The sequence below is a fragment of the Phyllopteryx taeniolatus genome, chromosome 16 (assembly GCF_024500385.1).
Source record: "Phyllopteryx taeniolatus isolate TA_2022b chromosome 16, UOR_Ptae_1.2, whole genome shotgun sequence".
Taxonomy (NCBI): Eukaryota; Metazoa; Chordata; class Actinopteri; order Syngnathiformes; family Syngnathidae; genus Phyllopteryx; species Phyllopteryx taeniolatus.
The window spans coordinates 13,537,698-13,551,092 of NC_084517.1; the positions used below are offsets into that span (position 1 = coordinate 13,537,698).

Genomic DNA, 13,395 nt, shown 5'->3' on the forward strand with positions numbered 1-13,395 from the left:
ATTTGTTCTTCCCTGTCTTGGTGGGCAAAGCTGTTGTCTTCATTTAATGAAAGTAAAGCATGTTCTTTGCGCATGTCAAACATTCTTTATGCTTACATGATTCACCTAATAAGTGCATTTTATTCACATGTACATGTAAAAATCTTTCCTCTTAAGACATGGTAGATATAGTTTCCAATTGTTAAGCTCCATTATTCATTCTTTTGTGTTTCTATTAGGAAATGTGCCACTTTTTTTTACTTATTATTATTATTATTTTTTTTACTGTGACGTTCCAAGCCTGTTTTCACCAGTAACTAATATCAAGGTATAGGGAAAAGGGAACACTACACACTTTTAAAACATTAAACAGATTCATGTTCATGATAGACGGCACAGTGTACGAATGGTTAGCACAGCTGCCTCACAGTCCTGAGGACCCGGGTTCAAATCCGGCCATGCCTGTGCACGTTCTTGCCGTGCCTGCGTGGGTTTCCTCCCACATCCCAAAAACATGCATGGTAGGTTAATTGAAAACTGTGCCCTGCGACCAGTTCAGGGTGTACCCTGCCTCTTGCCCAGAGTCAGCTGGGAAAATTGAAGGATTTTCATGATGATTGTTGAGTCTATTGTGAATGTATTCAGAGTGAAATTGTGAGACCATCGATAAAAATCACAAATGACATTGTGACACAGAAATGACTGCCAGACAACCCTGTGTGCATTCTCTCAGTTTTTTTTTAATTCATTTATTATTCTTTAGGAAGAGTTCTGTTCGGAATTACAAAATGCACTGGTAGAAATTGTGCTGAGACAGGTTGAGAGTGAAAGAGAGATTAAGAGTGTGAAAGAGACAGCGTTTGGAAAGCGAGAAAAGGAGAGAAAAGAGATTCCACAGGCAGTTAGTATGATCCAATTTGGTATCCCTCGCCCTGCACGAACAATATCGACAAAACACATCATCATAATCATCATTGGATCTGCACTTCCTTTCTTTGTTTACATTCCCCCCCCATATTCTGTGGTGTCTTCAACATTCAACTTTGTGTGGTGCCTCAAGCTCATGTCACAGGGGAAAAAAACAAATAGACTCTCACCAAAGTCTCTTTTGTGTTTCGATCCCCTATTTTTATTTTTTTGGTCCTTTTTTGTAATATTTTTTGTTCTCAAAAATAGAAGAAAAAAAGGTTGCTTTTTAAAAACATCTATTTATATATCTTTTTTTTTTTAAAACATCTATGAATTCATTAGTCTGTTTTTCTTTTATGTCCTGAAGATGACTGTTAACCCACAGTGTGGCATGCACATAGCACATGCAGTTCTTGAACTATAGATATTTTTTAAACCTTTTTTTTTTTTTTTTTTTTAAAACATTTCTATTTAAAAAAACAAACAAAGATTCTTTTCTTCTCATTTGCGGCTTTACATTGCTTTTTGAAGACTTAGTGTGGTTAATTAGTGTAGATTTCACTGCAGCATAAACAAACAAACAAAAAAGGATGGTGAGTGATCTCAGCTTTGCACGTTCCATCTGTTTTGACATCGCGCATACAATTTTGAATTTTATATATATATATTTTTTTTAGGTATGGATCAGTAAAAATATCCACCCAAAGAAAAATGTCCTCACGATAAAGGTGGGATGTCAAATGTTTTGCCGCACAAAGACAGAAAGACAGTAGCACAAACACACACACCCACAACATCTGAGGGGTTTTTCTTGAGACCAAAAAGTTGCAACCAATGAAAAATGTGGAAAAATATCACTCCCTCTAACACACATGCGCACACACAGCCACACACACACCACAAGTATTTGCTACATAACTTATGTGCTATCTCATTCCAAAGTGTTGTGAAAAAATACTTTTCCGTGACATTCCGCTGAGGTTGGAAAGACACTGATAGGTTTCTTTTTGTTTTGTTTTTTCTCGTCTTTGCTCATTTTTTCGGGTGCATTCTGTGGTCAATCTGTGATCGGTCTCCAGCTAAAACAGAAAATAACAGTTTCACATAACCCCAAGAATGCTGACAGTGGTGTTTGTGAAATGCGTTAGTCCGAGGCACACGTAGAAACACAGAAACAAATTAGATATATACACATGAGTGATACAAAGCGTTAGTGTTTTCTTGGACCACATACAAGTTTTTAGCTACTGACCTTGTGTAATTAACTTGCCTGTGTGGGTTCAAACAGACAAGGCAGCCTGTAGTAGTGTTGTGGCAGATTGAGCTCAAATGTTTTCTTGGTCTATAAGGGTTACAAGTGTGGGCAGAGGGATGCGATCATGAAGGTCATGGGTGGAACTGCCTCAGTGCAGGATGGGAATTTTGAAAATACAGGACATGGGATGTGTGGCTGGGGTCATAAGCAAACTAAGCAGCTGCTTGGGGCCCAAAAAGCGTGAGGATACAGTACATATATATTTTTTAACACAAATATACAGGGTGTCCAAAAAGTCACTATACACATACACGTTTTTCTAGTTTGTTACAGGTATCACTGGGACAGATGGGAAGCCGTCAGCATTTAACAGCTTAGTCTTCGCGCTTTTTCTAAGCATATCATTCCTTGCCCATGGCTCGTCAATTGACATTGGAGCAGAATTGCTTCCGCAGTTCAGCACCTGTTTGCTTGAGAACGTGATGAAGCCTAACATACTGACTTCAGGTTGTCAAGCATCATCATCTTCTGTGTGAAACTTTCGAACGACCTGAAGTCTATGCGGGTAAAGTTTTTATCACTCGCCGAATCATCTGCTGAAGGGTTTGTTGATGTCGAATTGCAGCCCCTTTCCCCGGTTTTGGGAGAACGCCTGCTCTAGGAGTTTGGTGTTTGCATCGGTAGTGGTAATAGCAAACTTTCTGCTGCGTTGTTTCTCAAGAACAGATCCTGTTTCGGGAATTTTGCCATGTGTAAATTGTACTGTGTGTGCTTTGAGCTTCTCAAACCGGTGCTGAACTGCAGTCGGGGAGAGAAAAACTTCTTGCCAGGTGGGAGTTTTGCAACGCTGCTCCAGTGTCAAATAGCGAGCCACGGGGAAGGGCATGCTTACAAAAAAACTGCCAGGCCTAAGTCATCAAACGCCGATGGCCTGAAATGATATGATAAGAGAAGAAGTGAATAGTGACTTTTGGCACACCCTCTATAAACCTGGTGGAATGGGGGTGCAAAATCAAATGCTGCTTAAGGCCCCATGAAGCCGTGGTTTGACACCGTTCTCCATCCAAATTGTCAAAATACACTGGAACCTCCAACGTCGAACACCCTTAAGGCTGCAACCAAAATATTCTTGATATGTTCTGCAAGTGTATTTTTCCACTGAAGGTTGTCAGTGATGGCAAAGAGGAAAATTAGGATCACAGAATCTAGATGCATGACGTTGGAAGGCAGCACACATGTTCCCGTCGTAGGTGCTAATTGTAAAAAAAGAACAGGGTTTTGCCTAGTTGGCTTGGTCTTGTATTCAAAGTAGCTACGCAGTTGCCTGGTCCCTATCCAGGCTGCTCAGTACCGAATGACACAACTCCGCATTAAGGATGCAGGTAGTACTATTTCTTGTAGAGTACTGATATTGAGACATGATTAAAATGACAAAAATATGCATGCTTGCTAATGTAGCCTCCCCTGTTGTTATTATGCAGTATTATACTCCTCAGTCTCCACTTTGCTGCAGCGGTTCTCCATCTCTTCTCGAATAAAATTTGGCCAACAGCCACATGCTGAGAGGTAAGTACATGAGACCTCTGGCATCGTTGTTGTTAGCGTGTCTTTTTCTGACTGATGCTGTTTCTCGCAGTACTATTTCGAAGTGGAAAATCAACTAACCGATCCTGTAGCAAATGTAACTGTGCTGAGTTGGTACTGTGCAGTGAAAAAAAACAAGTGTTGGCAATAATATTAAAATGCTAATGCTCATAAGCATCATACTATAAATAAATAAAAAAAGATGGAATGTATATGGTTCATGTTTATATAATTTGATCAATAATGGTAAAGACATACCCCATTAAAGTTCAGGTTGAAAATCAAATTTACTGATATAAGTGTTTGAATTAAAGGCAGTTGTTATCATTCAAAATGTTATTGTTTTTAAGAAAAAAAAATCTGAAGTAATAATTTTCAGACTTTGAATGACAAAATGTCTATACTGTTATGTGTACCAAATGAAGTTTCATGATTTGCAACATTTCTGAAGATGCTAATTACATTTTTGGATATATATAGGATATTTCTCCTATTGCCCATGAAAACTAACACAAATGCATCTTTGTGTCTTCAGAGTTCCTTTTTTTGGTTCTTTTACAAATGATTTGTCTTTGTCACTCAAGCTGTCTTTCCCGTTAATGGCACTGGAGAGAGCCTCATTATGTTGTTGCAGTACACCAGAGGGATCTGTGAGCTTAAGTGCCAGGATGAGGCAGCTATTTTGCATTAGAATAGTAGACAGCAAAATAAATGGTTTGATTTCTGAGATATGACTGAATATGTGTGAATGAATTGGAACTACTGCAGGATTTTACCATGATTACAATTGTATAAAGACAAGAATGTAATGGGTTTAATGAAAAGTTATAGGATCATTTATACATTTTGATCCACAGAATTTGGCGGGCAACACGTGTAATGTAAATTGTGCAAGTCATACGATTTTTATGAAGCTGCGTGTCTTTACCGTTATGCACTTTTGTCTTCACCGTTTTGCAAGAAGTGTATTTCAGAGGGACACCAATATTTGCTCTTTCAATAAGGATTGCCTTTACAATGAATGCCTAAAGTTTAAAATCATCAACAACTTTTTGAAAATTGGACTTTAGGTGTAGCTGTTTCAGCATTAAAACAATTGCCAAATTAGACTTTTTAGTGTCTTTACGGTTATTGATCAAATTATATGGTAAATGATACATATGCAAAGTGAAATGTGGCTACGCAAGACAACTTCTTGCATCCCTGTAATCTAATTGATCTGAACTGAAATATGTATTTTATTTTTTAAATTGAATTAATTTGAAGTCACAGTATAAATTCTGGTCAACTTTGAAGGTTCCAGTGTAGCCTTAAACTTAAAAATTACTTTTTGGGCACCTTATCTAGACAAGAAAATCAATCTCCCATGATGCAATGGGGCAGAGTTGCACCCCAGGGTTTGAAAAGTGGCTAGCTGGACATATTCCTAAAATGGGACAATCCATTTTATGATCCACATGATTATTACATTGCATGTACGCGTTCCCTTGTTATGGTCAAAGAAAACAAGTTTCTCTCCACTCTCCACCTTTCTGTCCATCTGTTTCTCACCGGAGTATCTGGAAGAGCTCAGAAATGTTTCCAATAAAGACGAATGCTGCCACATCCACTTTACCCTGCTTGCCAGTTTATCATTTTAAGATTATCACCGTTGTTAAAAAAGTTCAGAAGAAAAAAGTGCATTTCCATCTGCGTGAGTGGCAGGCATTTGGCACACAACATTGAGACACGCAAGCAATAATTCTTTTTTTTTTTTTTTCTTACTTACAATGACACATGACCTCTCTATGACCTTTTGACTGAATATGAGGTTATATAGAGAGGAATGTCAAAAAGGGGAAGAAAGAGAGAGAAACAGAAAGGTAATCCCCCCCCAAAAAAGGGCAGAAACCTACAGCCTACAACAGGAAGAAAAATATCCCTCCCCTTACATACAGTAGATTCTCATTGTTCCTAGTATTTCCTTTTAATCATTCATGCAAGATCACACAGGGTTACACACGTCTTAAAAAAGCTGTGTGGTTGTACAACAGAAGATTCACGCTTGAGTGTTTTGAAGAAGAAGCGGAAGAAGCAGAAGCTGCAGTAAGAGAAGAAGAAATGCTGCAGAAAACTGGTTTGGTGGTTAAACCCATCATCACTCTGTTTTTCTTCAACACGGCGGACGACGGTGTGAGTAGTCTGTTCCCGGGTGGAGGGCGATCTCCAGGAATAAGGGTAAACATCCTCGGGTTCCATTCAACCCGAGTCGACATCCCCCCTCACCCCCAACTATCCCACCCACTTACAGTACGCCTCTCGCCTCATACAGGCGGAGGGCTCGGCGTCAGTTTTGTTCTTATTTAAAGACACAGATGATAAAACTCATCAATATTCAACAAGTGGCTTTGGAATTGACTTCCTTTCCAGCTAATACAATTCAAGTTAGCTTTAGGAAGTAAAAAAAAAAAAACTAAATCTTATTTTTATCTCTGACTGTAAAGTGTCTTTTTTTTTCTCTTTTTCTTTTGTTTTTTTTTTCTTTTTTTTTTGAGTCGCAACTCTTGACATCTTGTAAGTGGCTGTAGCTCTTGACCAGAGGCAGAATTTAAGATCACCCCTCCTATTTGCATCCTTCAAAGTTGTAGTTTGACGTTTGCTAAGTGATGAATGCAACATCAATGCACGTTTGGTACCCCTTCCTGTATTGTATTTCCTCCCCCTCCCCGCTCGTGCCTAAGCATCCGTGTTTCATTCCTTCATCCTGACGCCTGGTCAAGCCCAGCGTTCCCGCGACATTTCAAGGACTGGCAAAGAGAAGGGCTGATGTCACGTAAGTCCGCATCCTTACGTCCCTCTCCGATCCCCAGAGGCTAGCACCAGTCGTCCTGCTCCTTCTCGCAATAGTGTTCGTGCAGGCCCTTGCGGGGTCCTCTAGGGTGTCCCCCTGGGGGTGGTACCTTGTGAGGCCCACTGTGTTGGGGTCCATGGAGATGTGTGGAAGGTGACGAAGCGCGGTAACCGTTGGGTAGGCGACGTTGGACGGGAGGTTGCACTTGACCCTGAAGGGGCCCGGTCAGGGGAGTGCTTGAAGGGGGCACGTGGTGGACGGTCCGAGGTGAGGTACGGTTTGGCTGTGGGTATGGCGGCAAGGGGTGAGGGTGGGGGTTGTTTACCGGGTGCGGCTGGGGTGGAGGGAGGGGGTGTAGGTTGCGTGGCTGTGGTTGGGGAGGAGGTGGCAATGGGTGGCTGGCCAAGGGGTGCGGGTGCGGGTGCGGGTGGGGGTTGCTGCCTGGCTCGTGGGCGGGTGGTTCATGGTGGGGTATGTAGTTTTGGTTGTAAAAGCAGCCGTCCCCTTCTATGGATCCTCCATCTGTGTCCGCCCAGCGAAGTGGGGGGTGATGACCCTGGCGGGGCACGCCATGGTGGGTCGGCGGAACGCCAGCAAGAGGAACCTGACCTTGGGGGGCATCAGGAGATAATCGTCGGGGTGCTGGGGCTGGTGCCCGCCCCTGCGGCCCCGCAGGTTGCGAGGGCACGGCCTTACGGACTACAGGGGAGTACGTAACGTGGGGGCGGGGCGTCGCGGGTGTCTGAGGCAACTGTCGTCGGCCTCGGCGCGGCGTGCTAGTCCCGGAGGTTGATGGAACAGGACTTCCACTGACTGAACTACTGCCCTACACGAAAAGTGAAATAAGGCAAATAAAAAGTACGAACCACAAATTCAACGACAGAACATATAGTCAATGACGGAAGATGACGAGAGCCACAACGAGGAAAGGATATATTACAAAGTACGAGAAGACAAGCACAATAAAAGCACAATTGATGTAAGTGTAGAGAAAGGTAAAGTATCAGTGCAAGGGATGAAGGTGAAAAAGACATGCCATGCAGAGGAGAGAAAACAAGAAGAGGAGGAAAAAGGGTTGATTTCTGGAACATCCATTGAAGCACAGAATAAATATGACATCTATACATGCAAGTATTGCATATACGTATTATATCTTGTGCAACTTTGCATAACATGAACTCTATAGATCATGTGTTACCCATTCTACACTTCCAGTTACATCATCCACAAACATGTAAAAAATAACATTTGAACAAGTCATAGCAAGGCTCATTAAAGGATATGATAATGTCCATCCTTCTGCCAACCAGTAAGTGCCACAAATTTCCATTTCCAATATCTATATATAAATTCTATATGGCACATAAAAGAAAAAGGTTTCTCTCTTTCTATGCTTCCTGACTGGTTGTAAACATACATATGATGCATAGGGTTGAAGTGCATACATCAGTCATGTTTTTTTTTTTTTTTTTAATAATCAAAGGTAAATGATGTTGGAATGGAGGAAAGGGGAGTGAAGGGAGAGGAAATTGGATCCAGCATTCCAGTAAACAAATATACAGTACCATATGTATGCATATTTGGTGAGTTGTTCACATAAAATCTAATTCATATTTGTGGAACATCCACTCACCAGAGCCACAACATTCAGTGCGCCTGCACAACCTCATGATCCAATACAAGGACTGCAACGAACATTTTGCCTTTACAAAGACAATTTTTGATTGATGCTGTCACAGATGTACTTTTTTAACAACATTTTTTATTATTATTGTTGTACTTTGCAGTAGCGCTGCCATTCCCCCCCCCCCCCCCCCACAAAAAAAATCTGATTTCCGATTTTCCATCCATCCATTTTCTGAGCCGCTTCTCCTCACTAGGGTCGCGGGCGTGCTGGAGCCTATCCCAGCTGTCATCGGGCAGGAGGCGGGGTACACCCTGAACTGGTTGCCAGCCAATCGCAGGGCACATCGAAACAAACAACCATTCACACTCACAGTCATGCCTACGGGCACTTTAGAGTCTCCAATTAATGCATGTTTTTGGGATGTGGGAGGAAACCGGAGTGCCCGGAGAAAACCCACGCAGGCACGGGGAGAACATGCAAACTCCACACAGGCGGGGCCGGGGATTGAACCCGGGTCCTCAGAACTGTGAGGCTGACGCTCTAACCAGTCGGCCGCCGATTTCCGATTTTATATCTGATATATCCAATTTATAAGTGTATAATTCATTTGGATAAGCTGTAGGATGGATTGCAAGTAGTAGCACAACCGCTGCTACCACCATTGTAGTGGATCAGTATGGATAAATGACTGCTTTTGCAACATATAATATATTGGACAATGTTCAGTGCGATCGACGCAGTGATTGCCTTCCATCTGGCTCCTTTCTTGGCATACGTGAAACAATGTGAAAATAATTCTGCTCAAGTTGTCTGTTTCCTAGCGAGAGTTTTCCTTTTCCGTATCGTGCAGAGAACAACTTTTGCTGCTGTACGTCTCAGTTTCAAATGCTGAAATTATATTGTCTTGCTTCTCACTTTGGTTTCAACAGCTTTTAAACCAGCGGACTGTTTTTGCTCATTGACTTTGCCATTACATTCACATAAAAAAACATGTTGCTGGATACCGCTCTCTATCTAAATTGAGCATTATTGTCATTGCAAACGCAGATTTTTGTTTTTGCAGCGCTTGTATTGGTTCCTATTAGCCAATGAATAGATATGCCAATATAAGTAAATGACACATTTCATTATCAAATATTTACTTGGATTTGCATATTTCTGTGTCTGCACGCACCGACTGAGATTGTGAGCAGATTACAAAGCATCACCATTACCGTGCTTTGTATGAGGAATTCCAAAGTGTGATCATCAAATTAGCCAGAGGCCCACCTGTCTGTGTGTCATGCAGTCACGACCCTCGCTGGGGGATCGTGACCAGCGCGGGTCCCTTTCTCGCTCCCTCTCCCTGTCGGGCTCTCTGTCACGAGAAGGCTTGCGGCCGTACTCTCCACCTCGCTCCGCAGCGTAGCGTTCTTTGTCCACGGAACTGTGATGGTGGTGATGATGGTGATGGTGCTTGCGGTCTTTGGACCTGCCACGATCTCTGTCCCGATCCCTGTCCTTGGACATCAGGTCAACTGACTGGGTGTCTGTGCCAAGACCTGATGGGAGAGAATTAGTATAGCATCAAATTCATTTATACAGTAGGTTAAAGATTTTTTTTTCCCCCAATAAGAGTGTTTTATGTTTTATTTAAGAGGATGCATTTATTTGAACAAATGATTGCATGAGGACTGAATAACCTGAACAGCTTGCTAAACTGAATCACATTGCTACAGTATGTGAAGGTCCACCATGTGTTCATAAAATGCTAACGTTAGCCAAAAATGGCCACCCTGTCATTTATTTAAAAAAAATAAAAAAAGTCTGGGCGCTTGACCAATATGCATTTCTAACACCATCAGATCTACTTAATACAATGTATACGAAGTTCAATTGAAAATCTCTGATATTTTGGTGGGAAATGGGAACGTTTCAGTGGTACTGATTGACTGATTAATTGTTTAGATAGCAGGATACCCTTATCAAAACATGACATTTGTGAACACGTGGGTGTTTGCGCGTGTCCGTGACGCCTCCAACCTGTGTCAGCCTCCGTGTAGCGACACAGTGACCTCTCGGAGGCACGATGACTGCGCTCTTTTCTCCTGTGCCCGTGCCGGGAAGCCCGACCTTCCTCAGATATTACACGCTCCATGTTGTAAGCATCTGGGCCTCCTTTGTCTCGGCTGCCGCGCCCTGACCTGCTGTGACCTAACGATGAGGCCGAGCGCTTCATGGGGCTGTTGTCACTGATGGTCTACGGGAGAAACAAGGAGGGACACATGCTGGGAGATTCATATTTTGTTGAAGCGTTGACTCTTCAAGTGTTTTTTTTTTAATTTTTTTTTTAATGGTTGACACAGTGCATGTGTATATGTATGCTTGTATTTGATTGTAATCTGTTTTTAAACTTAATACACAACCGGCTCCAACTTTCCTTTTGCATCATTTTAAATATTCCAGGAAAGCTACTTCATAATACTGTGAAAAGCAGTGACGGTAGGAATGCGACAAATATCAAGAATAGAGAGAACATCAGAGATGATGGCAAACAGCCATGCTTTTCATGCTTCTTTAAGTTGTAAAGAAAAACAAAGGCATAGAAGGGTCAGTTTGGCTTGCACCATTCCTCTATCCTCGTTTCCCATAACCCCCCCCCAACATGGCACATTCCAGGCTGCAGAAAGCTCCGGTGTTCCTGCTCTGTATATCGTGCTTTGCCCCAGCCATGCAGGCACGTAGTGGCTTGCCTACGTACTTGACACGTGGCTCAAAACAGCAGGACAGAGCCAATGGTGCCTAAGTTGCTATGTAAAGTACACTAAATGGACAAAAATATTGGGAGACCTGGTGAGGACAGGAAGTGGAATCTAAATAGGCTTGGGCTGTGTTGGGAATCACTCCCAATCCAATATTTAGTGTGCCTTTAATAGTCACCATTTTATAGTGTTGTTCGAATGTGTAGTGATCATTCTCCCCAATGTTACTGTAGAAGCTTCCAATCTTCTGGGAAGACTTTCTATCATTTGTTGGAGTGTGTATGTGGGAATTTTCTCCATTCGTCTAGAGTAGATGAACATTTATGAGGTGAATGAGCTGACAAACTGTTCTAATTCGGCCTAAAAGGTGTTTGATGTAGTGTTCTTCAACACCAAAGTCACTCAACCATGTCTCTCTGGACCTTACTGGTGTCATAGTGGAACAGAAAGGGGGGTGGGGGGGGGGCTTCCTCAAATTGTTGTCACAACGTTGGTAGCATAGAATTGTCCAAATTGATGCATTAGTTGATGAAGTAACTGTTGTCCATTTAGTGTATATATGTAAACCACCATATACTCTGCTCTCCAAGGAGTAGTGGCACTGACAATCCCAACATTTTCACTCAGGTCATTCCTCTTTACGTCTCTCCTCTTCGCACACACAACATGGTCCCATGAACGCACACCCGCTTACAGTCAATACAAGTTTGCATGCAAGTCTGCAGGTATGAATGGAGACATAAAATGAACAAAACATTCATGACGAGCACACTGGCATGGAGGCGTACACAAAGAGAGAACAAACAGCAGCAGAAACAGACGGATAGATGCCATCAGTTAGCAAGTGGCACTGTTGTTAATGACAAGAGGCAACGTGCTACAAATCGAAACCCAGCCAAGTAGCTCGAGAGGCTAGGATCACTTGTGAAGGTGACACCAGATAAGCTCATGCTGAGGAAGATTCAATTAGGGAAATTTGGACAAACTCTTGGCTTAATAAAAGGAGACAGACACAAAAGAATCATAGCTATGTAGAAAACGATTGTAGTGTATACTAGTCTTCAGTGTTGTCCCTGAACGAGTTCAAGGAACGGAAGTTCATGAAATAGTTCATATTTTGAGCGAACGTGAACTCAACTTAGTTCACTTTTGCCTGATGAACGTTATTGAGAACGCCGTCATTCTGGCGTCAAAGAACGGTTTTCGAACGACAGTATGAGTTCTTTTGTAATGTTAGTACATCATTGTAAAAATGTATTACTAGGAAAATTATGATTTGTATCAGAATGCTTCAGTTAAAACACAGTATGATCACAATGTAATAATATGGAATTGATTTTGACAAAATATTTTGTCAATATACTCAGCCAGAGCTTTTCACCATCGTTGCTGTCATACATTGAATACCTGAGAATTTTGGAATATCTAATGAAAACTGTAGGCTATCTAGTGTAGTAGTCACAAAAAAAACAGAATGGATGTTTGTCCAAGTTTCTGCCATTCAAAATGAGGAACGTTCTTACGAGCAATAACCCTGTGCTAACCCTCGCAGTGAGTGCTAACAAAAACACATATTGATCGTCAGGATTTGGATTTATCCCTCAAAATCAGTATGATTCTTGCAATAATGTAGGGAGAAACATTTTTTTATTCCAAAGAAATGAATTGAGACAAAACTAAAATTAGCATCATGTAGCGCAGTAGCAAAACCACACACGTTACTTGTATAGGCTTTCCTCCCATCTACCTAAACACTATCTGGAGGAGCACTAACAAAAACCGATCAGGTCTTTTACACCCATTACTCCTGGATAATGTTTAAAAAAAAATCTGTACAGTTATTGCATTGATGTATGGAAATATCCATTGAAAAGCTGAAGAAGAGTAAAAAATGGCCTCTGGTTTGCAGAGCCCTGACCTGAACCTTGGAATTCAGTTACCAAAGAAATAGCGTGTCTTATTTTGCCAGATAACAGCTGGATAATCGAGATAATAATCCATGAAAGTTTAAAGATGAACGCTTAAAAAAAAAGGTAGCTATTAGGGCACGGATGTTAATTATGTGACTCAATGCCCAATGTCTCATTAAGCAGTACACTTCAGTTTAGCTCTCTAGGGTACGGTTTTAAACCGTGAACCCTGATCTTGTGTTACAGCATAGGTGAGATGGTGATAGGTGCGAAATCGTGTGAGATCATAGCATAACAGTGCGACTGTGGAAAGTACCAAAGGAGAACAATGGAGAAAATAACATGTTGTATTCTATGTTCTTGTCATGTGTTTGTTTATTATTATTATGTTAGAATAAAAACAAAATGTCGCAGTCTGTTCTTGTTTAAGTCTCTATCAATCAATTAAACCAGTGATTCCGAACTGGGAACCGCATTTTCCTATTGTTGCCAAGTCGCAGCCCACTTTTATAGAAGTTCAGAACAATACAGATGTTTTTGTTTAAAAATAGCCTCCAAAA

General features: G+C 41.6%; 1 protein-coding gene across 15 annotated transcripts in view; it reads right to left on the reverse strand.

Annotated features, from left to right (window-relative positions):
• Window positions 1–699: 699 nt before the first annotated feature.
• cacna1aa (calcium channel, voltage-dependent, P/Q type, alpha 1A subunit, a) overlaps window positions 700–13,395 on the reverse strand; it is an 86,559-nt gene continuing 73,863 nt past the window's right edge. For 14 of the 15 annotated variants that reach the window (XM_061749338.1, XM_061749337.1, XM_061749334.1 and 11 more), the window contains 3 exons: window positions 10,207–10,423; window positions 9,454–9,725; window positions 700–7,383 (listed from right to left, as the gene is read on the reverse strand). In XM_061749338.1, the coding sequence (XP_061605322.1) occupies window positions 6,580–7,383; window positions 9,454–9,725; window positions 10,207–10,423 (1,293 nt within the window). In that variant the 3' untranslated portion in view covers window positions 700–6,579. The remainder of the gene's footprint in view (window positions 7,384–9,453; window positions 9,726–10,206; window positions 10,424–13,395) is intronic. The other variant, XM_061749344.1, reaches the window with a different exon arrangement.